This window comes from Triturus cristatus, chromosome 8, assembly GCF_964204655.1.
Source record: "Triturus cristatus chromosome 8, aTriCri1.1, whole genome shotgun sequence".
Lineage (NCBI taxonomy): Eukaryota > Metazoa > Chordata > Amphibia > Caudata > Salamandridae > Triturus > Triturus cristatus.
Genome location: NC_140591.1, coordinates 50,605,430 through 50,630,871, shown reverse-complemented (window position 1 = coordinate 50,630,871; position 25,442 = coordinate 50,605,430). Strand labels below are relative to the sequence as shown.

Genomic DNA, 25,442 nt, shown 5'->3' with positions numbered 1-25,442 from the left:
GCTGCTGTTTTTCCCTCTTAATGGAGCGCAGCTGGGGGCTGTTTGTGGACCATTGTGAAAATATTTCTGTTAATTGCAGCACCGTCATGCGCTGCCATTAACATAAATATTTTCACAGTGGCCCATCAGCCTGCAGCCGCGCTCATTTAAGAGAAGAAATGCAGAAAGTCCAAAAGCATGACGTGTGCTTTACACGTCGTTCTTTTGGGCTTGATGCAGGCCTTCTCTTAATGGAGCGTGGCTGCGGGCTGATGGGCCATTGTGAAAATATTTATGTTAATGGCAGCGCATGACGGTGCTGCAATTAACAGAAATATTTTCACAATGGTCCAGAAACAGCTCCCTTCCGTGCTCTATTAAGAAAATGAATCCAGCCAGCACAAAAGAACAACGTGTAAAGCACACATTGTGCTTTTAGGCTTGCTGCACACCTTTTGTTAATAGAGCGCGGCAGACTGTGACTTTTTGAAAGTTCTCATGTTAAATGCAGCCCTGTGTATTAGTATGTCGGGCTCTGCAATTAACATGAACACTTTCCAAAAGGCACGTAATCTGCCGCCCTCTATTAACAAAAGGCATGCAGAAAGCCTAAAAACATGACGTGTGCTTTTACAATCACTAAGATATGTTAGTGATTCTGAAAGCACACATCCTGCTTCTGGACTTGCTGCATGCTTCTTGTTAATAGAGCGTGGCTGCGGGAAGACTGTGTACATTTTTTAAAGTATTCATATTAATTGCTGCAATGAACATGTATACTTTCAAAAATGCACACAATCTACCCGCAGCCACGCTCTATTAACCAAAAGCATGCAGCAAGGCCAGGGCTTTAAGTGGGCTGGGTCCTGCTGATGTTGAGTTTTTAAGCCGGTGCTGAGACCGGTCCCAATCAGGCTCTTCATTTTTGCCCTCACCCTTAGGGTAAAAAAAAATCTCAACTGCTGAAAGCCTTTGGTATAACTTCAGAGGACTTTTTATAGATCATTTTAGAACTGAGGCATTTTCAATATTTTTAACAAAGCTGTAGTTGTTGCTTATTTATCCTATGCAACTAACAACCATTTGCAAAGTCAATAGTCCTGGGTTGTTGTAGGTATAATGTTACTTATTGTATTATATATCTGGATGCAGTGACAGAGGCAGCACAATAACGGTCGGGCAGCACACTATGCTAAGCAAAGATTTTTAGATTACGTGTTTTTACGCCACGCCCTTAATTACATCAGCATGCCCCTTTGAGACCCCCCAGTTTTTTCATCCCACTTAAAGCCCTGAGCAGGCCTAAAAGCACCATGCGTGCTTTCAGAATCACTAACATATATTAGTGACTCAGAATGCACACATGGAGGACATCTATGTACATTCCCCCCTGCGTATATAAGAAACCATCTTCTGAGCGGATAAGTGAACTATGATTATCAGTTTTAAAAAGTGGAGTAACCCTCGCTTTGGTAGAGCCAGCTCTGTTCTGCAGAGTCTTGCCCTGATGACCTTGAATAATTCTTAAACAGATTATTGCAAATAGCATTCTCCTTTCATTTATTTAATCTGGGTAATGTGTGAGATTGTATTATAGACATTTTTTGACAAATGTGGTTTTGTTTCATCCATTAAAAAATATTATTTTAGATTTAAACAGGATCTCGGATATGAGAAATGGGAGGATGTCAGTGATTATTTGCAGTAGTATTATTGGGCTTCTACTGTGTTACAATATTGGAAAAATACATCACTATCCTGAATATTAACTATAAACACATTTGGAATTTGAACCAGTGTGTCTGTGCACTGTTTGTGATCTGGCCAAAAGGACACGAGAAAGATGAAACTGGATCATAAATTCAAAGCTGATCCACACAGAGGCCCTCAAAATACGTTTGGCAGAGGGCGATCAAAGTCCTTAAGATGTCCCTGAGCTGCCACTGTGTAGTTAGTAAGTAAAGAAGAGGTTCGCTGGCACTGTGGAATGAGGCCGGTTGCTCCGTTTTCCTAATATAGATATTGGTGTAGCTTTGTCGTGGTTGCATATGCTCTGCACTTTCTCATTTCAAACATGACACAACCATTGTACGCCAGTCACCAATACGAAGGCCACCCCCCTGGCTGGACTGGCCTTAGCAGGCATCAGGCGTTTGCCTGGAAGGCTGGCGGTCAGTTTTGGAGCAGTGGGGGCCAGATGTGTTACTGGGGGCAGTTTTGCAGCGATGCTGCAATTTGGGCCCTCAGTAACAAAAGCACCAGTGCTGGGGACCGGGTTTAAGCAGTAGTGCTTGACACTTGCCCCACCCCCCAGCCCGCCTCTGGTGGGAGCCAGTGTGGCAAAATTGCCAGCGCTACTTTGGGTTCCCAGTCCGGCCCTGCCTACCCCATGAAACAGGCCTCCTCCGTTCCAGTACCTAGGTCATTTATCTGCACAATCAAGCAGGAACTCCAGTGTCAGAACCCCTGTCGCTGCACCCTCACACGCGGTCGGGTTTTTGGCGCACATTGCCATGGCTAGAGCGCACAGAGACCTCACACTGCCGCACACAGAGTTAAAAAATTAGAGGGAACATTGCTTATGACAAGTAATGTTGATTAAATCAAACTGGTAAAACTTAAAACATTTAATTTAGAAAGGAAAAAAATGAGGGGGATCCGTTTCATAGAAATTATGGTTAGTGCTGTAGGAAGAAATTAGGACACATTTCAAGTGAATTCTCAAATATCGTGATCTGCTATTTCATTAAAACATTCTGACATGCAGACTCAAACATGCACTTTCAACAGCAGACTGCCTGTTAACGCCCAGGTGATCAGCAGCTTAATTACTACTGTGTTCTAATGGGCAACTACAGTGCTAACATTCAGAATTTATGCCAAAAGTGTGGTACATATCATGTCATCTTGATTGAATTGATGTGGAAAACTGAAAGCATTTTCTATTGAGGTTACTGCCGGAAATTAGGTAGCTTTATAACAAATATGTCTCCCAAGATGGCAACCAGAGAAGAAAGAGCCGAAATGTCACCCAAATATAGTGCAGTATAGACCAATGACAGAACTGTGCAAAGCACTTAATTCTTTTGTTTTTTTCAGTTTTATATAGAGCAGACTTGACCTGAAGGTATTGAAGTGCTTTGCATGACCATCAGTTACGTTACATAAGGACACATTCATTTTTGTTTTAGGCATGGGGATATTAAGTGATTTGCCCAGAATCACAAGTTGTCGAGCTGACACCAAAACTCAAACCTGGTTCCTCAGTTGCAAAGTCTGTAGCTCTGGCCATAACGCTACATCCGCTTCCTTAAGTGTAATTTATAATCCAGTGATCAACTGGATGAAAAAAACATAAAGATAGCACATTATTTTAAAGTGTTTTATCTCAATTTGAGAACTCAGAAAATATGTCCTGATTTTAGTTGTTTAGAGCACCAACCATAATTTCTATGAGAATATGACTCTCTCATGGAGGAGGGTGCAGAGGCAACAAGTTGATCACCCTGGACAGGCGGGAGGGGCAGTGGCAGCACAACTTACCATGAAGGGCAGGGGAAAGAGCAGAAGGGGCAACAAACCAACCAGGGCAGGGACAACGAACCAACCATGCAGTACACGCAAGAGAGGCTGTGGCAGTCTAAAAGACCATTGAGTGCAGAAGGGAGAGTTACATACATGCCAACAAAGCTGATTCAGGCAGGAGATTCCTGATGTTTTTAAGCCGAAAAGTGCTTTATTTTATGTGTCTCCTGCCTAAAATCTCCTCTTTTTCAATGTAAGTCAATTTGGAAAATTAATTCCTCAGGTTTTTTCGCCAAGAAATCTCCCTAAAATATGTTTCACGGAGGGCAGGAGGAATGGGGTAGGGACATGGGTGCAGATAAAAGAGGGCAAGAGGGAGATGGGCAGGGGCACCAAACTGACCTTACAGGGTAGGCGTTGGGCTTTGCAACAGCACAATACACCACACAGGGCAAGCAGGATGGCAGTGCAGCACAGTGGACCATGGAAAGCAATATGGAGGGGACTGGGTCATGCACATGGACAACAGAGAGCAGAAGGGAAAGAGACGAGGGCAGCAAGCTGACCATACTGGACAGACAGCAGGGAAAGTTGCAGCATAAGGGACCATGAAGAGCAGGAGGGAGCAGGCAGGGACACGACTACGGACCAGACAAAGGAGGAGGGAGGGGAAAGGGATCTGCACATGGAAAATGGATGGCAGGGGCCAAGGGGGCAGGGCAGGAGTAGCAAGCTGACCATGGAGGGCAAGCAGGATGGGCACTGGAATGGGCAATGGAAGCAAAACACACCATGGAGGGCTACAGTGAGACTATATTGACATACACACAGCAAATGGAGGGAAGGTGGAAGGGGTTCACAGGCAGCAAGTTGACCACACAGGGACGGTGGAAGGGACTGCACTGTGTCAGCACTGAAGACCATGCATGGCAAGCAGGAGGGTTAGGGGCAGCACCGCAGCCATGGTGGGCAACAGGGAGAGGGCAGAGGCATGTACAAAGGACCATGGAGACAGAAGGGAGCTGTAGGGGCTGGACATACCCAAAAGAGGGCAGGGATAGGGGCTTCAAAACAGATCACGCAAGGCATGCAGGAGGAGCAGCGGCAGCACAAGGCAGAAGGGCGTGGCAGCAAAATAGACCATGGAAGAGAGGAGGAAGGGAGTAGGGGCATGGACCCGGGACCTAGGACAGGCAGGGTGGAGGTGGCAAGGACAGGCAGCAGCCATCTGACCATGCTAGGCAGATGGGTGGGGCAGTGGCAGCTCAACAGAACAGAGTAGATAGGAGGGTGGCAGGTCCATGAAATATGGTGAGCAAATAGGAGGGAGTAGGGGTACGCACACAGACATCGGAGGACAGGGGGAAGGAGAGTAGGGGCATAGGCCAAGCAGGAGGGCAATGATGTGGAATGGAAGGAAGGAGGAATGGGCAGGGACAGCAAGCTAAATGAAGCTCAGTGGCAGCACATCAGACCATGCAAGGCAGGAGGGATGGGGCTGTGGCATGGACTCGGACAGCAGAGAGTAGGGAAGAGGTAGAGGTAGATGGAGCAGTAAGCTAACTGTTTAGGGCAGGCGGGAAGGGCAGTAGCAGAACATTGGGCTCACCCAGCTGTACTGAGGGAGCGGGGCCATGGGCTTGGACAGTGGATGGCAAGGAGGAGGTGGGGGCAGGAGCAGTAAGCTTGGTTAGGGATAGCACAATGCTAGGGCCTGTGTTCAACCCACCCCCTCCCACTCTGCATCACGATGGGAATCTTCACTGGAAAATAAAAGAAAGGTACTGAGACGTTATAGTTAGGAAATAGAATTTGAAAAAACCTTAGACATTCACTAAAAAAACAAAGGTTCCAGGGACGTTATAGTTCGGCTCAGATTTCACCTGTACAGTACCTCTGAAATTCAGCAGTTATAGTTATCTGAGCTAACTGTAACTTACGCCCCCACAATGTACTGCGTATGACCTCACATATTATATCGCTCATGACCTGGTCAGTGACATCACTCATAAAATCACTGATGACATCATCTGGTGTTTGTGAGTGTTTTTAAAATGTTTGAGAGTTAAACATAATTACCAAGTTACTACAAAAGTTAAATTACTATACTTTTTGTACTACTGAATGATACTGTTTCTAACATAGGTTATGTGAGTGGCTGTGTGTATCTGTGTGTGAGTGGATGTCTTAGTGGCTGTATAGGTGTGTGAATGGCTGGTTGAATAAATGGGTATGTGAGTACCTGTATGGGTGAATAAGTTTGTGTGAGTAACTGTATGAGTGTGGAAGGGGCTGTGTGGCCCGCTGTATTGGTGTGTGAGTGTCTGTACTGGTAAGTGAGTATGTACGAGTGGCTGTATGGGTCTGTGAGTGGCTGTATGGGTGACTGGGTGGCTGTTTGAGTGGGTGTTTGGTTAATTGATTGATTGTGTGGGTGATTGTAATGGAGAGTGACTGAGTAGCTTTATGCATGAATGAGTAGTCGTGTGAGTGCTTGTATCGGTAAGTGAGTGGGGGGTGGGTGAGTGAGTGGGTGGGTGAGTGACTGTATTGGAGAGTGAGTCTGTAAATTGCTGTTTGCGTGAGTAAGCGGATTTGTGAGTGCTTGTATGGATATGTATGTAACTGGTTGTGTGGGTATGTGAGTTAGAGTCTATGGGTGAGTGGGTGAGTAGATGTATGGGGGTGTGTGGCTATAAGGGTGAGTGACTGTCTATGAGCAGCTTTATGGATGTGTGAATAGATGTATGGGAGGTTGTATAGGGGTGTGAGTGGGTGTGTGAGTTGTTCTGTGGATGTCATCAGTGATGTCATTTGAGATGTCATGAGTGATGTCACTGACCATGTCATGAGTGATTTAATATGTGAGGTCATATGAAGTGCATTGCAAGGGTGTAAGTTATGGTTAGGCTCAGATAACTATCCTTTGTATTTTCATTGTATAGATATTTATTCTTCCCTCAAGTAGAAAGACCTAATTCAGCAAATGTTTGCCATTTGTGTCAAGTACACGGCAGTAGGTCAGTGTGAAATGCCCACCATTAACATTTTATCTGCTAAAGTGGTGCAAACATATCTCCATTCATGCATATCCTCGACATGGAGTGGGACTTGACTGCTAGGAAGAGGGTTTGAGTACTGGAAAGTAGACCACCAGAGAGCTGAGACAAATAATGAAAAGTTACTTAAAAGAGCTAATTCAATGAAAGACACAAAGAAGGGAAGTATGTAGGAATAATTCCTAATATGGATAAATGAAGGAAGAAAGTAAAAGTGACCGCATGTCTTTATTAGCAATTGAAAAGCACCATCCCAATGATTATGTATGAAGCAAAACAGAATAAACACCGATAACCAATGTTTTTACAATTTTTGATAACATTGGAAAAAACTGTAAAATACCCACCAGAATTCACTATAAATATAAATTGAAAGTAGAAAAGTCTACTCATAAGTGTCACATCCACAGTAGAAGTTTGGGCAATCTCACTAGAATCCCAATGTGTACAATGCTATTTACATGCCACACAGTCTTCTGATTTCTTATGGACAAGTGAAATCAACATTGATTCTAAAAAGAAAGGTCTTGTTGGACATTTTCTTTCCAGAAGAATAGGTAAAGGTTAATATTATAAATAGTACAAAGCAACTGCCAGGAAGTGTCAGTCTGTCCAGAGACTAACATAATGAGGTTAGTCACCACCATTGACTATTCGTATGGACACATTTTGGCCCTGCAGAACCTGTACTCTCCTAGCAAGCGTCAAGGCGTCTGGAGTACCTCTTAGATTATTGAGTCCTTAGTAGAAAATCACTAAGCTGATCTGAAAAAGTTGAACGTGGGCATGTTGGTTCAGTTTCCTGGGCTAATGTGAGGAACTGTAGGCTCTTGTTTGTAAGGGGGGGGGCAAAGAAGGTGATGGGGTATAGATTAGTAGAGTAAATGGCAGCATCAGAACTCTGTCCCATAGCATCATCCTCTTCCTTTTCTCCAGTTGCTGTTGTAACATTACACTGCTGTGGTGTTGTTTTTTAAGAAAGTTTTTTTAACAAAATATTTTTCTTTAAACATTTTTAACTATTCTTTTTATTCTTCAGTGCACGAATCAGAGACTGGACATATGAGCAACAGAGAGTCCTTTACATGCTCAATAAAAAATCTTCAAATAATCCACAAGAGTGAGGGATGCTTTGCTTGCACTGAATGTGCAGGAATATTCCACAAGAAGGCACTCCTTGTGGCTCATCAAAGAATTCATCAAGAACAGAGATCTTACCTCTGCACCAAGTCTGAACGTCGCTTTACTGAAAACGCAAGTCTGCAAAAGAACCAAAGGTTACCTACTCGAGTGAAGCCCTCTCATTGTAAAGAGTCTGAGAAGAGTCAGAATCAAAACCATGAAACACTTACTGTAGGAGGTCCACATCACTGCACTAGCTGTGATAAAAGCTTTACTCGAAAGTTACATCTTCGATATCATCAAAGAATACACACAGGAGAGAGGCCCTATCACTGCACTGAATGTGAGAAAAGCTTTGCTCTCAGGCAAAATCTTCTAGAACATCAACGAATACACACAGGCGAACGACCCTATCAGTGCAAAGAGTGTGAGAAAAGCTTTACTCAAAAGTCACATCTTCGATATCATCAAAGAACACATACAGGAGAGAGGCCTTATCACTGCACAGAGTGTGAGAAAAGCTTTATACGCATGTTCGACCTTAAAGACCATCAAAGAAAACACACAGGAGAGACGGCCTATCACTGCACCAAGTGTGAGAAAAGCTTTGTAACTATGTCAAATCTTAAACGGCATCAAAGAACACACACAGGAGAGAGACCCTATAAATGCATGGAATGTGAGAAAAGCTTTAATCTCAAGCAAACTCTTAAAGTCCACCAAAGAATGCACACAGGAGAGAGGCCCTGTCACTGCACTAAGTGTGATCAAACATTTGATTCCATGTCAAATCTTCAACGCCATCGACAAACTCATACAGACATAGAACCCATTTAACTGCATTGTGCATGAGAAGAACTTTACTACAAAGTCATCTTTTCTATAGCACCAAATGAGAGACAGGAGTGAGTCCTTATATCTGCACAGATTGTGAGGCAAAAGCTTTTTCACAAAGTCAGATCTTTAAATGCACCAAGGACATTCATTCTTGAACTGCAGTACACAAGAGAAGATGTTCACACAAAAGAAAATGTCTCTCCATCACCAATTACTGCATAGGAAAGTGACACAGTGTTATACATTTATTCAAATCATCTTCAGTTAATTGAAACCTTTACACGCACACGAGAAGATAACATTGGAAATGATTTACGTTTAAATATTTTTTCATTTCTACACATTAATTCTATTGTAAAACATAGATCAACTGTATGCATAAGTTATATTATTAAAATGAAGCTACTAGCCCCTTCCAAAGACACATACGGTTTGATGTGATAAAGTGCAAATATTAATAAAGTGCAAATATTGATAAAGTGCGTTGTAGGCTATAATAGAGTGCCAGATCTCAAGAGGGTACTTTATGGAACATTTGGAAATTGGCTTACTGTTTGAGGGAGGTGGAACCCTACTCAAGTAGCAACCAAAATCTCTTGTCAGGTGAAACTTGAGCAAACCCCAAATTGACCTGTGCTAACCCCTCTTGTAGCTTGGTACAAAAGAAGTCAGGCTTAACTTAGAGGCCATGTGTTAAATATTTATGCAGCATTTCAAACAGAAATAAAGTGAAAATACAACACAAGAAAAATCCCACACCAATTCAGAAAAATAGAGTGAAATGTAATCAATTGTGCGGCACCAACCAGGCATATGTAATTTTAAAGGTATAGTTAAAAATAGTGCTTGAAAGCACAAAGCGCCAACTGTGGTTAATTGGTCAAACCGGACCCAGACAAAGTCACAAGTTCAGGCCGATCGCGATAGAGCGCAGGCCAGATACAGGGACCAAGTTAGTTAGCTGAGAAATATACCCTAAATCCTGGTTGTGGGGAGTATTGCGCTGTGCTGCGGCATCCTTGAAGAGCTGCGAAGTCTGCATGCAGAATGCATTGCTCAGCATGTTTCTGATGAACTGTGAGGGCTGTGGTGTGGGCTTGCTTCGATGCTGTCACCCTTCATCGATTTCGGTAAGGCACTGTGTTGAATTTCCGTCAGGCTGCGTTGGTTCTGATAGAGACTATGGCTGGGCTGGCAGAGCACGTTTAGCTCCACTTCCAAGAGTCCAGGACTGGATAGGGCAGAGTCAAGATGCAGGGTTCAAGATGGTTGACACCTTTTCTGTCCCTGAGGCTCTGATCAGAAGGTCAGCCAACTAGCCCTTGGAGTCGCTCATAACCAGCAGACTAGACTACAGAAACGCCCTCTACGCCGTGATCAACAAGTCTCTGCTCTGCAAATTCCAGACCATACAGCATACCGCGGCCAGACTCTTCCTCTGCATCCCTCTGCATCCCTCAACATGAACACATAACCCAGCACCTGCGTAACCTCCATTGGCTCCCTGTCGAGAAAACAGTAACTTTTATTATACTCGCCCACGCCTACAAATGCCTCCACAACACCAGACTCCAATACCTCAATGACAGAATCTCCTTCCACGTACCCCAGAGGAACCTCTGATCCGCCGACATCGCCGGACCCCCTTGCATCTGCAGAGTAAGAATGGGTGGAATAACCTTCTCCTACATCACTGCCGAGACCGGGAACGAGCTGCAGATCAACATCAGCCACTCCCCCACCCTGCACATCTTCAGGAAGACCCTCAAGACTTGGCTCTTTGACTGACCGGAACTGCCCCCTCTCCCCCCAGCGCCTTGAGACCCTCACAGGTGAGTATCGCGCTTAGAAAAAATCCTGATTGATTGACTGGTGGTCCTGGGTACAAGGTGCAGATTTAGTCCTTCTCACTCACGCAGCACAGTAACAGAGCAGTCCTAGCTACAGACCCGTACTGCAGTCCTTCTGCATCTTCCGGAAGTGTACTGAAGAGTTGGATCTGATGGTCTTCTATTTTTACCTGGTGCCCACTTGAATTGGGAGAAGCTTCTAGAGTCCTCTTCCTACAGAGTTGTCTGGAATATCCTGCCTCCCTGTCCTCGCTCCAACTGTCTGGGGGCACAAACAACGTATGAAATCCTTTGAGAGTGAGCTGTTGCAGTGTCTTTCTGATGTTCAAGAGTGGTAGGTGACAGCTCTTCCACCTCATAAAGTTAGAGCTAGCCCATCCTGCCAACACCTATTACCCTCTTTGTGCACCAGAGAACTGAGTAAGTAAGTGACTTGTCGGTGTGAGAGGTTTATAAAGTCATGTTTTTTTATTCTGTTAATGGTAGTCTTTAACGGGCACTAAAGAAGCAAAACTGCAAGTCTCAGAGAGTGGAAAAAAAGCTGTTCATACATAGCATGGGACAACTTGAGATCTTTTACCAAGCGAATGAGTAATTCGATTTATATGGCATACTTTACTACTAGTCAATCACTTGGTGCTGCGGCTAACTTAAGAAAATAAAAGTAGCCATATCCAAACAAGTCATGTCTTTGCAAGCAATAGCCCTGACAGAAGACGTAAGAGAGGAACTTCAGTGGTGGCTAGGCCATGTGGAAGCCTGGAACGGTCTCCCAGAGATAGTGATAGAGTCCGATGCCAGCCGTTGGGGTTGGGGAGCCCATTGCGGAGAAGTACCCACGGGGCAGATTGTCCCTCCAGGAATTGTCTCTTCACATCAAATGCGTGGAGCTCCAGGCGGAATCATTTGCGATTCGGACTCTCTCTCCCAAATCCGTATCTTGTTGCATCCTTCTATGGATGGACATTATATCAGCAGTGTGATACATAAACAAGTTGGGTGGCATAAGGTCCCCGATGTTGGTGGAGATAGCCATGGACTTCTGGCATTATTTCTCACCAGATTTCAGTAATAGCAGAGTACTTACACAGTCAATCCAACACAGTGGTGGATTGGAATTCCCATCATCTGAAAGATTACGGCGATTGGCAGCCCCATACATCCTTATTTCAAATGATTTATTCAATTTGGGGTCCATGCACAATAGACCTATTTGCCTCCAGGCTCAATCCCCAACTGGAGATTCTCTTAAAGTTGGAGGCCGGACTGTATGGCAAAAGCTACGGATGCCTTTTCACAGGAATGGTCGAAGACATTCAATCAATCAATCAATCAATCAAAACATTTGTAGAGCGTGCTACTCACCTGTGAGGGTCTCAAGGCGCTAAGGGGGTAGGGGAAGCAGCTACTGGTCGAACAGCCAGGTCTTGAGAAGTCTCCTGAAGGTCAGTAGGTCCTGGGTCTGGCGCACGTGGACGGGGAGGGTGTTACATGTCTTGGCGGCCAGGTGGGAGAATGATCTGCTGCCGGTGGTCGTTTGGTGGATGCGTGGTATGGTGGCAAGGGCGAGGTCGGCAGAGCGAATTTGGCAGTTCGGGGTGTAGAAAGACAGTTTTTCGTTGAGGTATGCTGGTCTGGCGTTGAATTATGCGTTTCCTCCATTTGTTCTTATTCCCCTGGTGGCGAGACAGATCTCCCGCCAGAAGGCGGAGATCCTGATGGTTACCCCCCCTTTGGAAAGCTCAACCCTTGGCGTCTGATTGTATTCTCCTTCTTCTGTGTCTCCGACGATGCTCCAGGACACTGAGGCAAGGATTATCCTGCCCAATATGTAATTGTCATTACAGTTAATTGACGTCCCGCCCTTATGCATGGGTGCAGATGTAGAACAGAAAGGAGAGTGAATTTTTCTTCACGCTGTGCATCTATGTCGACACTTTGTGTCCTGGTTCATTGTTGACCTTAAGTTGAGGTCGGATTGGTTTTGTTCAGAAAGGTTGAAGTTGGCCGTTTGCAGAAGTTACAGACAGTGCTCGTTTTGAGGCAAAGAAAGAGGAGTTGGTCACGTGAAAGGTCCTACTTGTAGGGACACAGAGACTATGATTGGTGGATATGCACCATGGCATTATGGGAAATGTAGTTTTTTTTTTTGAAAGATGTTGAACATTTTTATTGGCTGGTGAAATATTTACAATAAAGAAAGAGAAAGCATAATCCTCGCCGCTGTGTCCTTAAAGGAATTGAAAATTCTTGGCACGAATGCTAGCAATTTTTTTTATTCTATCCGTAGTTACAGCCATTGTCAGTAGCCTTCGTGCGTGGCCAGAGCCGTTCTCACGTCATCAGTACTTAAGAAAATATAGTGCATGGGCGTAGGGAGGGTACAGCAAGACAATTAAGGAAGTGAGAGCATGGCGGATGTCAGACCAGGAAGATTGTATCTCGGGGTAGTATGCAATGGTGTCGCAGGCCATCCGTGAGCACCAACGGTGTCGCAGGCCATCCCCGAGCACCACCAACAGTTTGAGGGATGGAGAAGGCGGACGCTAGCTAGGGTAAACAGACATAATATCGAGTTGTAAATGTCGACTTGCACTGATATCGAGTGCAAAGTATGGTAATACAAAAATATTGACTGTCAATATCGTTGTCAAGAATATAGAGTTTAAGGTAAGTAAAACCGTTTTTAAAAATATCGACGTAATTAATATTGTTTGCAAAAATATTGTTAAAAAATTGTTGTTTTAGTTAGTGGAATGTTATTTAGTGTGTATTTTAAATATGTGTTCTATTTTTTTGTGTAATTATTGCATTTGTTTTTTAATGTATGTGTTAAAATGTTTAGAAGTAATTCTATTTTTTTTTTTAAAGTACATTTTGCGTTTTAGTTCCATAGCGGGTTCTGGGTTTGTACGGGAATAGGGTGGGAAGTAATTTAATTATACTAAATTTATTAATTTTAGAAATTATTACTTTTATTTTTTTTTATAACATTTTGCGTTTTTGTTCCGTAGCGGGTTGTGTTGTATTGTAATTGCATTTGTATAGAACTTACTACCCCTGACAAGATGACGAAGCGCTTTGCGGCGAGTAGCACGCTACTCTGGGACCGATAGAGGATTAGTGTTGAATTAGGATAGTGAAACATGCAAGTAAATTTTAAGTTGTGGATATGTTAGTCAGTTATTTGGATTCGGAAGGATAGCAGCAGGATAGAAGAGGAAAAAAGGTTTGTATTTATATAGCGTTTCTTACCCCTGATGGGGTATTAAAGCGCTTTTTTTTTGGAGAGTAGCACGCTACTCCAGAAACCCATAAAGGATTAGTGGTGAATGAGTATGGTGAAATATGAAAGTAATTTGAGTGGTTGATATTAGTCAGTTTTTAGAGTGAGAAGGATAGCGGAGGGATAGAAGGGAAATAAAGGTTTGCATTCATATAGCGCTTTTCTGGTCAGTAGCAAGCTACTCCGGAACCCATAAAGGATTAGTGTTGAATTAGTATAGTGGAATATGGAATTAGAGAAGTGATTGAAAAGGATAGTGGAGTGATAGAAGAGTGAAGGATTTCTTTCTAAGGTCATAGCAGTAGGAGGCGGCTTTTGGATGAGTAAAAAGGGTTTTTGGAGGGGAAGAGTCAGAGGGGAGAGTTCAGAAAGGATTGTTGTGGGGGATCCGTATAGTAAAAGAAGTGTCAGATGATGCAAGGAAGGGGAGAGTAGGAGAGAGTCAAGAAAGGGTTATTTTGGGGAACATAGTAGTGGGATGGGGTTTGGGATAAATGAGAGAGTGGATGTAGAGGATGTAATGATAGATGTATAGGGTGAGAGTAGGGTAGTGCATTGGAAAGAGTAGTAGAAAGAAGTTTGAGATGAGTCACAAAGTTGGGCTAGAAGATATATAGAGAGAAGTACAGGCTGAGCAATAGGTAGTGCATTGGAAATGCTAAATTGGAAGAAAGTGATAAATATATAGATCCATAAGTACATTGAAAGTATATAGATACATAAAGGAGGTAAGTATATGCAGATTAAATATATTGATGGAGGTATAGGATGAGAAATAGGGTAGTGCATTGGATATGCTTTTTCAGGAGAAAAGTAACAGACACCCAGATCCAAGTACATGGAGGTACATAGGTGCACAATGGAAGCAAGTACATGTAGACCAAAGATGATTTTTTGTTGTTGTTGTTTTTTGTTTTTATAACAACATAATTATTCTACATGTTTATACAAAGCGATACACATAGATAGGTATATATCTATAGTGAAATTAATGCTTATAGACAAAGGGGCACATACATAGGGTGGGTATTAATAAATGGGAAAATGGGCAGCATTTCCTGCCCAGGTCCCGACCAGTCTCAAACAGGCACCCACCCTTGTCCTCTCCACCTTTAGCTGAGACGCCCGGGCTGAGACACCCTAAGACTTGGCCATTTATAGCCCTAGTAGTCAGGTGATCCCTTCAGCCAATGGGAACCCTAGCCCTAACACTATCTAATCACAACACTAGCCCTAAAATCTAGAACCAATAGGAGATCAGGACCTTACAGCCAATCTTAGCCCTAGTCCAAGCACCCAATCAGTTTAAAAAACCCTGATCTCTACGTCCAATAGAGGCCCTAGCCCTACCAGTAGTCCCAACCCTAGTCCAAGCAACCAATGGCACAGGAAGCCCTAGGCCCTACTTCCAATAGAAAGCCTAACCCTACTTAGTCCCACACCTAGTCCAGCAACCAGAAGCCTTAATCGCTACTTCCAATTAAAGGCTTAACCCTAGCCCTAGTCCCAACAACCAATAACACAGGACGCCCTAGTCCCTACTTCTAATAGAAATTCTAACCTTAGCCCCAACCCTCCATTGATTGAATCACAGACCCAGAAACAAATCCGAACCCTCAAATACCCAACCAATGAGGACACTAACCCTAATCCAATAGAAACATCAGATACAACTACCAATCATTGTACACATATACCAAACAATTTCAGACTATATAAGGTCCCAGCTACCTCAGACAAGGTTTGCTGGCCAGGGAGTCGGAAGCTGCTCCTCTAGTCAGAAATCTCCTAGAAGATAGACCGGCTCAATCCACACTTTGAACTTCTGCAGGTAAGGCCCTGACAAACTTGTCCTCCAACAACACATAGTGCACAGTCCCTATTAAACACAGTTTAAACCACTTACAGCAGATTACTGCTGTCTCATGGGGAAGAGGAGGCTGGTTTCACTGACTTGTTAACACAAAATTGTCACTGGGGGTGCACTGCTTAACATACAGGTCTTATCACAGAGCAAAGGAGACATTTGGAGCGAAAAACTGATAGTCACGGGGAATGAGAGGGAAAAACTACAGAGTTTGAACTTCAAATCCCACAATTCAACAGGTTTAATAGAAGCAGTCACGGGAGGAAAAACCACAAGTTTAAACACAAAAACATGGGATAAATTATGCAATTACTGGCAGGTTAAAACTACATGTTTAAACTGTAACAACCATAGGCAAAGACAGGTAAAGAAATTTAAAAAGAAACAAATAAGATGATGCAATCACAGGTAGGGAAAATCGTTTTTTAAAAACTTTTTTAGGTAAGAGACCGCACTCGTCTGCCTCCTTACCACTTCCTGGATTCTGCTCACTGCAATCGGGGCACAGGTAGGCTGCAACTCACAAGATGTGCCCCACCGGTGTGCATACACAAGTTCTTGCATGGCATTGACTTTACAGAACTGTTTTAGCCATTTGTGGTTCCATTTTTAGAGGCACTGTCGTGGGAACGCGATAAGAAAAGCACGCCAGACAGGAACAAACTGCTAATCTGGCAGGTGGCCTGACCACGGCTTTGGTGGTTCGGCTGCAGGACTGACCCGGCGCCGTACATTAAAAGTCGTAATCGGGCCCTAAGTCGGGAGTCTAGAAGCACACTATATGCTTAAGAGGATGTTTATTTTTATGTGGGAAGCTTGGAATAGAACGATTCTTTTTAGTTTTCAAACTCTAGAAATCGTGAAACAGTTACATACAGAGAATGCAAACGAACACAGAACGAAGGCCAGAAACTGGACTAATAGAAAAACATAGGCAGTTAAACTGGACGACACAATGAAAGATCGTTGTTCGCAGTTAATGGTATAAATTCACCTTTTACTCTATCTTGTAGCCTATTAGAGATGTGGCACACGAGGGACCTTAGCTTATGCATGCTCACCTAGCTCCTGCCCTGCAGAGCAGAACTGACGCAGACCAACAGCAAGCATCCTTCAAATCGTGCACAAAGGCCACATTAAAATATGTGGGGTTCAAAGAATAAGGCATGTTTGTTGTGAATTTGCAGGTCTGGTTTGAACCTTAAATGGATCAGTTCAAACCAGACAGCTACAGCCTCTATGTTATCTATAAAATCTGGATCTCCCCCGGATGTTGCCTCTACTGCTATTCTGGTGCTAGGAATTGAGGAGAGTCTTCCGATGCTGGACAAACTCTTTAATAATTGCTTCGCTTCAGCTCAGGTTCCTACACAATGGAAGTATGCCTCAGTAGTTCAGCTCCTGAAAAGCCATTCCTTGACCCCTCTAAACCTGAGAATTATAGGCTCATCTCATTGCTCTCCTTTTCTGCGAAAGTTGTAGAAAAACTTGCTAACAAGCAACTCTCAATGTTCATCGATTCTAGGGATTTATTGCATAGAACACAGTCAGGCTTCTGCCCTCGCCTCGGTATAGCAGAGTCGGCTCTGTTGCGTGCCTCAGAGTCCTGCATCAGATGCTGTACAGGGGGCGATAAAGCAGCATTACTGCCGCTGGATCTGTGCGCAGCCTTTAACACCATATCCCACAGCCTTCTTCTGGAGTGGTTGTGGAACTGCGGTGTTGGGTGCAAAGCCCTGCGGTCGTTGGCGTCCTTTCTGCAGGACCGTACCAACTTTCAAGTCATGCAGAAGCCTTTTCAATCTGATGTCTTTACCAATGCAGCAGGGGATGCCACAGGGCCCTTACTTGAGCCGTACTTTATTCAATCTATACATTTGCCCCCTGCTGGATATTAACTAGCGGCACGGTTTTGACATCATATCATATGCCGACGATACTCAGTTAATCATCACCCTGTCACAGAATTCAGCTGCGGCCTCTTTCAGGACCTACCTGCCAGAGGTGGCCCTCTGGATGGACCTCAGCTGCCTGAAATTAAATGCAGGCAAGACTGAGGTCCTCATCTTGGGAGGGCAGTCCTCCATAGGGTCGCCCGATTGGTGGCCTGTATCACTTGTTCCCCTCCTGACATCTAAACCTAAAGTAAAAAACGTAGGCATCCTCTTTGATGCTGGCCTCGTGTTTGATTGTCAGATCAATACCTTAGCAGGCAAATGCTTTGGGATATTAAAATCCCTTAAGAAGATCATTGGTCTTCTGCCTGAAGGTGCCAGAAAAAATTTAATTGTAAGGCTTTAGTAATTTCCCGGCTGGATTACTGCAACGTCCTATATTTTGGAGTCTCTCAGGCTCGGCTGTTGAGACTTCAATGCGTTCAGAACTCGGCAGCTCAGCTTTTGCTGAACCTTCCCAGACAGGCCTCGATGGGCCCTGTGTTGCATAAACTGCACTGGCTACCAATGAAGAAGCAACTGTCTTTCAAAGCTCTCTGTTACTGCTACAGGGCCTCTAATAAAACGGGTGCTAGCTAGCTTCACCGTTTCATTAATCCCTATCGACAAGCGAGGTGTCGGAGGTCCACTGGGGCACGATTAGCAGATGTCCCCCCAAAAAGTTAGAATCAGGAGTAGATCTTATAGGTTTTTGGCACTCAAGCTATGGAACTCTCTTATGCCTGATCTGAAGACCGAACTTAAACCTCAAAATGTGGCTTTTTAGATAGATCTTCCTCTATTCCTCTAGGCTTTCTGTGTCTTCTCCTCGGAAGCTAGACCTTATTAGCACTGTAACACTTCTTCCGAAGTAGCTATGCGCCATAGAAGTCTTCCTATTATTACTATTGTATTAGAATGTCTCGCCTTTTTAGGATTATTAGCTGATATCTGACAACACACCGTATGCATTTGGGGGTGTGGGTTTATAGGGGAATAGGGTGGGAAGTAATTTGATTATAATTAATTAATATTTTTTATTAATTAATATTTTTGTTTTTAATATTTTATACTGCTGTGGTAATTAAGTTCTTGTTAGTTATAAATCGGTTGTTAATTACTAATAATTATTTGGTAAATGTTAATTGTCATTTTGTTAGGAGTGGTTTGTGGGTTTATAGGGGAGTAGGGTGGAAAGTCATTTAATAATAATTATTTTATATTTTTTACTATTTAATATTTAAGCATTTAACATTTTATATTGTGGTAAATAATGTATTATGAATTGGTTATTAATAATTATTAATTATGTTTTTTGTGTCGCTTTTTTTAAGAGCGGAATGTGGGTTGATGGGGGAGTAGGCTGGAAAGTAATTTAATTTTAATATTTTTTTTTATTGTATATGTTGTAAAGGAAGATACAGAGTCCATCTGTTCATGTAGGTTACTTCTTTAATGGTAACTTGGTTCCAGCATAGGTGGTCAGGATAGTAGGATAAGGTAGATGGTACAAAGATAGCCCCACCAGGAGCAAGCTCCTTTCAGCTCAGCCTGAGTACACCAACTGACAATCTCCCCTAGAGAGGCACCCAGGCATTCCATGATGTCATGCAACATTCCAACAGAGCAGTACAGTGAAGAATAGCTTACAAGTAATTTACCACACATCCTCTTTCCTTAGGGAACAAAAGAAGTAAAAGTAAGATACCCCAATAAACCTTTGGCAAGAAGGTGCAGCAATGAGGTGCACCTATCCTCAGGTGTAATGCATGAGGTATCACGAATATGACTGGCATGAACAGAAATGTGTTAAAGATCACAAACAACATTACTACACGCCCCATTCCCCCTCCCTTAGGGAAAACAATGCATGGCACAGATGAAAAACACAATGCAACAAGAAGGGCGGACACCCACCCAACCTCCCCAAAAGCGGGTACACCCAGGGTAAACACCCTGTTAACCAGGTGGATGTAAATACAGACCCTTGGGAGAAAACAACATCCCCAATAAAAGATACAACAAGGATTAGAATCACTCTAGTTAGCCCAAAGAGAGCAACCACAACCGGAAAGACACTAGAGAGAAAACATGTTGGAAAGACACAAAAATTCCCCTGATTAGACTAGAAGGCATGCTGACGCTTAAGATCCACTAGAAGTAACAAAAGAGATCTAAACACAAAAACTGCACATTCAAAGTACTCCAAACATGAAACCCTTGGCCACGAGTTCCATGGAGGCGGACTTCGACCGGAACACAGTGTCAACTCGAAAAGAAGACCCATTGATAGCGCTGGAAATTAATCAAGCACGCCAAAAATACAGGGTACTAACCCTTGAAAATAGAAAAACCTCCACTAGACAGGGTAGATATCTTGAAAACAGCAACACCTCCCCTAGAGTACACCACAGAGTAATCACCCTGGAAACTAACATAAGGCATAGACTACCTACAAACGCAACGTGAACCACATCCCCTAACTAGTTTACACCTAGAAGGGTACACCACAGAGTAATCACCCTGGAAACTAACATAAGGCATAGACTACCTACAAACGCAACGTGAACCACATCCCCTAACTAGTTTACACCTAGAAGGGTACACCACAGGGTACTTACCATGGAAAAATAGCTCATAGGCATTGACTACCCAGAAACAACGCCACCTCCCCTACATAGTGTACCCCGGAAACAACCTCGACTAAAAATAGAGTACAATGCAGGGAAATAACCCTGAAAAAAAAACACAACAAAACTACCACCTCCCCTACATAGGGTACACCACAGGGTACTTACCCTGGAAAACTGAAACTAAATTGGAAGCATTGACTACCCCCACAACCTCCCCATTAGCAGGTACACTATACGTACGAAGACAAACAAGAGACACACACTGTCCAAAGGTACACTACACCTGTGAAGTGTACGTCTGTCTCACCCCACACTGGGAAGACAAAAACAAACAAAACTGAATCAGAACACAGACTTTTCTCTGAACCTCCCCATGGCTGGGTACAACACCCCCAAAACCACCCCATAAACGAGTACACACTGTCCTAAAAACAAAAAAAAACAAAAAACCCACACACTTAAATAGTATAGGACATGCACCACGATGACTAGTAATGAAATGAAAGAAAAAGTCAAAAAGTCTGGTGAGCGATCTCTCACCCGAAGTCCTCTCACGAAGATAGGTAGTTGTTCGCATCAAACACAGTGTAGCGCAGTGACTCTCTCAAGGAAAATGTTCAGTGACCTTCCCAAGATATAACGTCCAGTTGCCGTGGTTCGTGAAGTAAGAGTTACTTTCAGCGCAATCAGCACAACAAAACGAGATCGCAAGCAGAAAGAAGACCGCAAAGTACTGTGACGACATGGATGAACTGTGAAGGAAACGTGGTTGGCAAAAGATTGCACGAACATCATACGGTGCCAATTCCAAGATGGCGGGACGCTGCATTACGCTGAGCCGAGTGGCTCACGGCGCGCTGCTGCAGGCAGGCGTCACTGATCAGCTATGAGGAGCAAGAGAAGACGTCACCAGGATTTGCTCAGCCTCCACGCGGGACTAAGAGAACGGTGAGGTGTGCGTGGGCTGGTTTGAATTTTCACAGTTCACATTTCCACAGTTTGACATGGAGGGTCCAAGCAATGGGGAAAACGGCAAAACGAAACGCACACACACCCCAAAACACAGTCTCTGCCCCCACAAATATGCCCAAGCGCTCACCAAAGGTGCCGTTCTTCAAGACACCAATCGCTCGTCAGTTTCTCCAGAAAGGCTCCGAGGACGATTCAATGCCGTCACTGTCTGCACAAAACACCAAGAGCGAAACACCACCAAAGTGTTCAGTGTCTGACTGTCAGATATAGCCCGCAGATGAGTACACTGCTGCTCACAGACACAGAACCCGTTTAGATCCACAATCAATCAGTCTTTAAAGAAGACGCTGTTTGAGCACACTGCGAAGCCCTGTTGGAAGCTCTAGATAAATCCGTGGTTCACTGCTGTGCCTGTTGTACCTCATAGAGAGTGGCTGAAGTCTTTCAGAAGCCAGCAGTGAACTTCAGAAACTAACGCCCAGGCTGCAGGCTGTCCAGATGGTACAGGACACTGGTGGGGCTGACCGGGGCGTTACTTTTAAGTTTCAATTGACGTCTTGAAAGTCCTTAAAGTCCTTAGTTCCTTGTCTTTTGGTTCCTTAGTTCCTAGTAGTCCTTACTCCTTAGTGCACGCGTCAGTCCTTAAGATCGTCGCCAAAATGTTGTAAAGGAAGATACAGAACCCGTTTAGAACCACAGTATATATAAAATTTATTTTAAGTTGTTTTACAGTGTTAATTGTGTGATTTAATTTTACTAATTGTTTTTAAATTGCTTGTTAATTGTTATTAATTCATTGTTAATTAATTGTTGTGTTAGGTTTCACAACATTGGTGGTGTCATTTATAGGGAAATATGGTGGGAGGTAAAAAAAAAATTATTAATTAATTGTTTATTAATTAATGTTAATTATTTTGCTGGAGTGGGAATAAGAAATTTTTCCCCTCCGCTATCCAAGACTTTCCCTACTGTTGCACTTGCTGGAGTGAGAATAGTAATTTTTACCCCTACGCTATCCAGCACTTTCCCTACTGTTACACTTGCTGGAGTGAGAATAGTAATTTTTACCCCTACGCTATCCAGCACTTTCCCTACTGTTACACTTGCTGGAGTGAGAATAGTCATTTTATCCCCTCCTCTATCCAACACTTTCCCTACTGTTGCACTCGCTAGAGTGGGAATAGTAATGTTATCCCCTCCGCTATCCAACATTTTCCCTATTGTTGCAATTGCTGGAGTGAGAATAATAAAATATTCCCCTCCGATATCCAACAATTGCTGGAGTGAGAATAGTAAATTATTCCCCTCCCCTATCCAACACTTTCCCTACTGTTGCACTCGCTGGGGTGGGAACAGTAATTTTTACCCTGATGCTATCCAACACTTTCCCTACTGTTGCTATCCCTGGAGTGGGAATAGTCATGTTTACCCTTAGGCTATCCACCACTTTCCCTACTGTTGCACTCCCTGGAGTGGGAATAGTAAATTATTCCCCTCCGCTATCCAAAGCTTTCCCTACTGTTGCACTTGCTGGAGTGGGAATAGTAAATCATTCCCCTCCACTATCCAACACTTTACCTACTGTTGCACTTGCTGGAGTGAGAATAGTAATTGTTACCCCTAAGCTATCCAACACTTTCCCTACTCTTGCACTCCCTGGAGTGGGAATAGTAAATTATTCCCCTCCACTATCCAACACTTTCCCTACTGTTGCACTCCCTGGAGTGGGAATAGTAATTTTATCCCCTCCACTATCCAATATTTTCCCTACTGGTGCAGTTAATGTAGTGTCCAATGTAGTTTAAAAAATATATATTATTTTTATTTTATATATGTATATATATATATATATTATTTTTTTTTATTATATATATATATATATATTCTTTTTATTTCACAGGTGTATGTATATATATATGTATTTATAATTTTTAATGTGTTTCTAACATTTTATCATTTATTAAAATAATTATGTATTAATATTAAGTACATATATTATATTTTATATATGTTTAATTTATTAAACATTTTTTAATAATTCTGGTTTTTATTATATGTATTTATTTTATTTTACATTATTTTTTTTAAACATTTTTAAAAAAAGATAATTTTAACAAAAATATTTTTAACAATGATATTTTTTTCTCGATATTTTTGTATTTACCATTATGAAGATAGGAGGCCGATATTTTTGCCGATAGTTTTGTCACAATATTTTTGTAGGTCGACATTTCTTTTTCTTTTTTTTTTTTTGTTTGTTTTTTTAATTTTTTTTTTTTTTTATTTTTTTTTTATTTTTTTTTTTAGGTCGACATTTCTGTTGCCGATATTCTGTCAGTGATCCGCTAGCTAGTTTTGCAGAGTCTAGTACCCACTGTTGTGAAGAGACAAAACTTTGTTCTAGCTTTGCGTGTTGCCCTGTCTAGGGTCATCCATGTCTCCCCCCATTCTTGTTCCATATCGTCCTGTCGTACCCATTAAGGTCGTTTCATCCACAGCTGGAAGGAAAGGTTTGGAGTGTATGTGATACACCAGCAGATTGTAAAAACAGGACATGACCCCTTTGTTTACTCTCCAATTTTGCAGCTAATTTATGATTGGTGAATCTTGTACGTCCAGGGTTTAGTCCCCACCGCACTGTGGAGACAGTGCCTTAGCTGTAAGTCGTGCCACTCTTGCACCGTGGCAGGTGGTATTTATCTCTGAGGGCGGCAAACGTTTTCATGTCCCTGGCCAAGAGCAGGTGGGTGATCGTTTGGATCCTGGACATTTGCCATGGATCCCAGTTAACAGGGGCTCCTCCCAAACGTATGCCTACATTATCCTATTAGGGCTGCATGTACCCTGGCCTTCCAGCCTAGCAACTTGTAAACAGAATTCTAGGTACAGAGGGTGTTTTGTATGATAGTTTGTCGTGGATGCCGTTGGGGATGCAAATTTGTAAAACCACTGCAAGCCTCCTCCACTGTGCATTTCGAACTGTTTCAAGTGCATCCAGAAAAGGACATCGTGGGTCCTGGGCCACATGTATGACAGTTTCAAGATGTTTAGTGCAGTGTAATAGTGTTCGACGCACAGTAAGCCCAGACCTATCAACTTACAAATTTTCAGTCTCAGCATCATAGTTCCCCGGATGACATTATTTATATCTTTATCTATGGAGATCAGCATTGATGTTCTCACCAACAAGAGTAACATGCCGAGAACATGTGTGAAGCGGGCAACGACTACCATTTTGACCACTTGGACCTTTCCCCAGAGCGAGAGGTTGAGTTGATCCCATTTTACATAGTCCAATTTGGATTTATTGATGAGTGGCTCTAAATTGTTAGACACAATACTCTCGAGCTTGCAGTTAACTAGTATCCTCAGATATTTAAGGCACTCGCATTTCCATTTAAATGAGTACCCTTCAGTGGCCGCCTTGATGGTAATCTGTAACCTGTGCAATGCTTCACTTTTAGCCCAGTTGATTTTATAACCCGAGTTGGCAGAGAAGGCTGTTGTGCGGGACAAAAGTGCATGGCGGCACCTCTCTAGGTCGGCGAGGATCAAGAGAATGTCATCCAGGTAAAGCAGTATTTTAGTTCGGCCAATGGGGGTATCCATGCCTGTAATCTAGGGTGAGTGTTGAATGGCTGCTGGAAGGGGTTCCATTGCTAATAAGAAGAGCAACGGGGACAGGAAGCCGCTTCAGTGGGAACCCCTATGTATTGGTAAAGTATCCGAAAGGAAACCGTCACAGTTACCTGTGCCATAGGGTTATGGTACAGACATTTTATCTTGGAGATGAAGTTATCTCCCATTCCCAGTTACCGTAGTGTATGGAACATGGAGCCCCATTCAATGCGGTTGAACACCTTCTCAGCATCGAGAGATAAGGCCAATGAGGTCTCGACAGAATTCTTAGACATACGGAGGAGGTGGTACAGAGTGCGAAGGTGGTTGCGAGAAGTCCTCACTGGTACAAATCTCACTTGTGAGTGATGCATTAACCTAGGTATGACCTGTTTGTGGCGTGCTGACAAGATGCTGGTCAGAATCTTTATATATCCGTATTCAGGAGAGAGATCAGCAGATAGCTGCTGCACAACAGGGAGTCTGTCGCAATCTCCTCCTTCGTGATCTCGCCTTCCAACAGTGCCCTGTCATCATCATTAAGGCTGGGGAGATGTAAAGTGTCCAATAATGATTCTTCCGGATCCTCATTGGGATCCGTTTCCGAGCTGTGAAGTTGTGTCTAGTATCTGGCGAAAGTATTTACGATGCCCTACGTGTCTCTGACCGTCTGGCCCTTCTCCTTAATTGCTGGGATGGCCATCAACGCCTCCCGTTGTCTTAGCTGGACGGTTAAAAACCTCCCGGCCTTTTCCCATTG

At 43.3% G+C, this 25,442-nt stretch overlaps 1 protein-coding gene across 1 annotated transcript in view; it reads left to right on the top strand.

The window, feature by feature from the left end:
- The window catches only part of LOC146800040 (uncharacterized), a 171,235-nt gene extending 162,234 nt beyond the window's left edge, over positions 1 to 9,001 (top strand). The window contains exon 7 of the mRNA XM_085620943.1: positions 7,603 to 9,001. Coding sequence (XP_085477069.1) covers positions 7,603 to 8,522 — 920 coding nt within the window. The 3' untranslated portion in view covers positions 8,523 to 9,001. The remainder of the gene's footprint in view (positions 1 to 7,602) is intronic.
- The last annotated feature ends 16,441 nt before the right edge of the window (positions 9,002 to 25,442 follow it).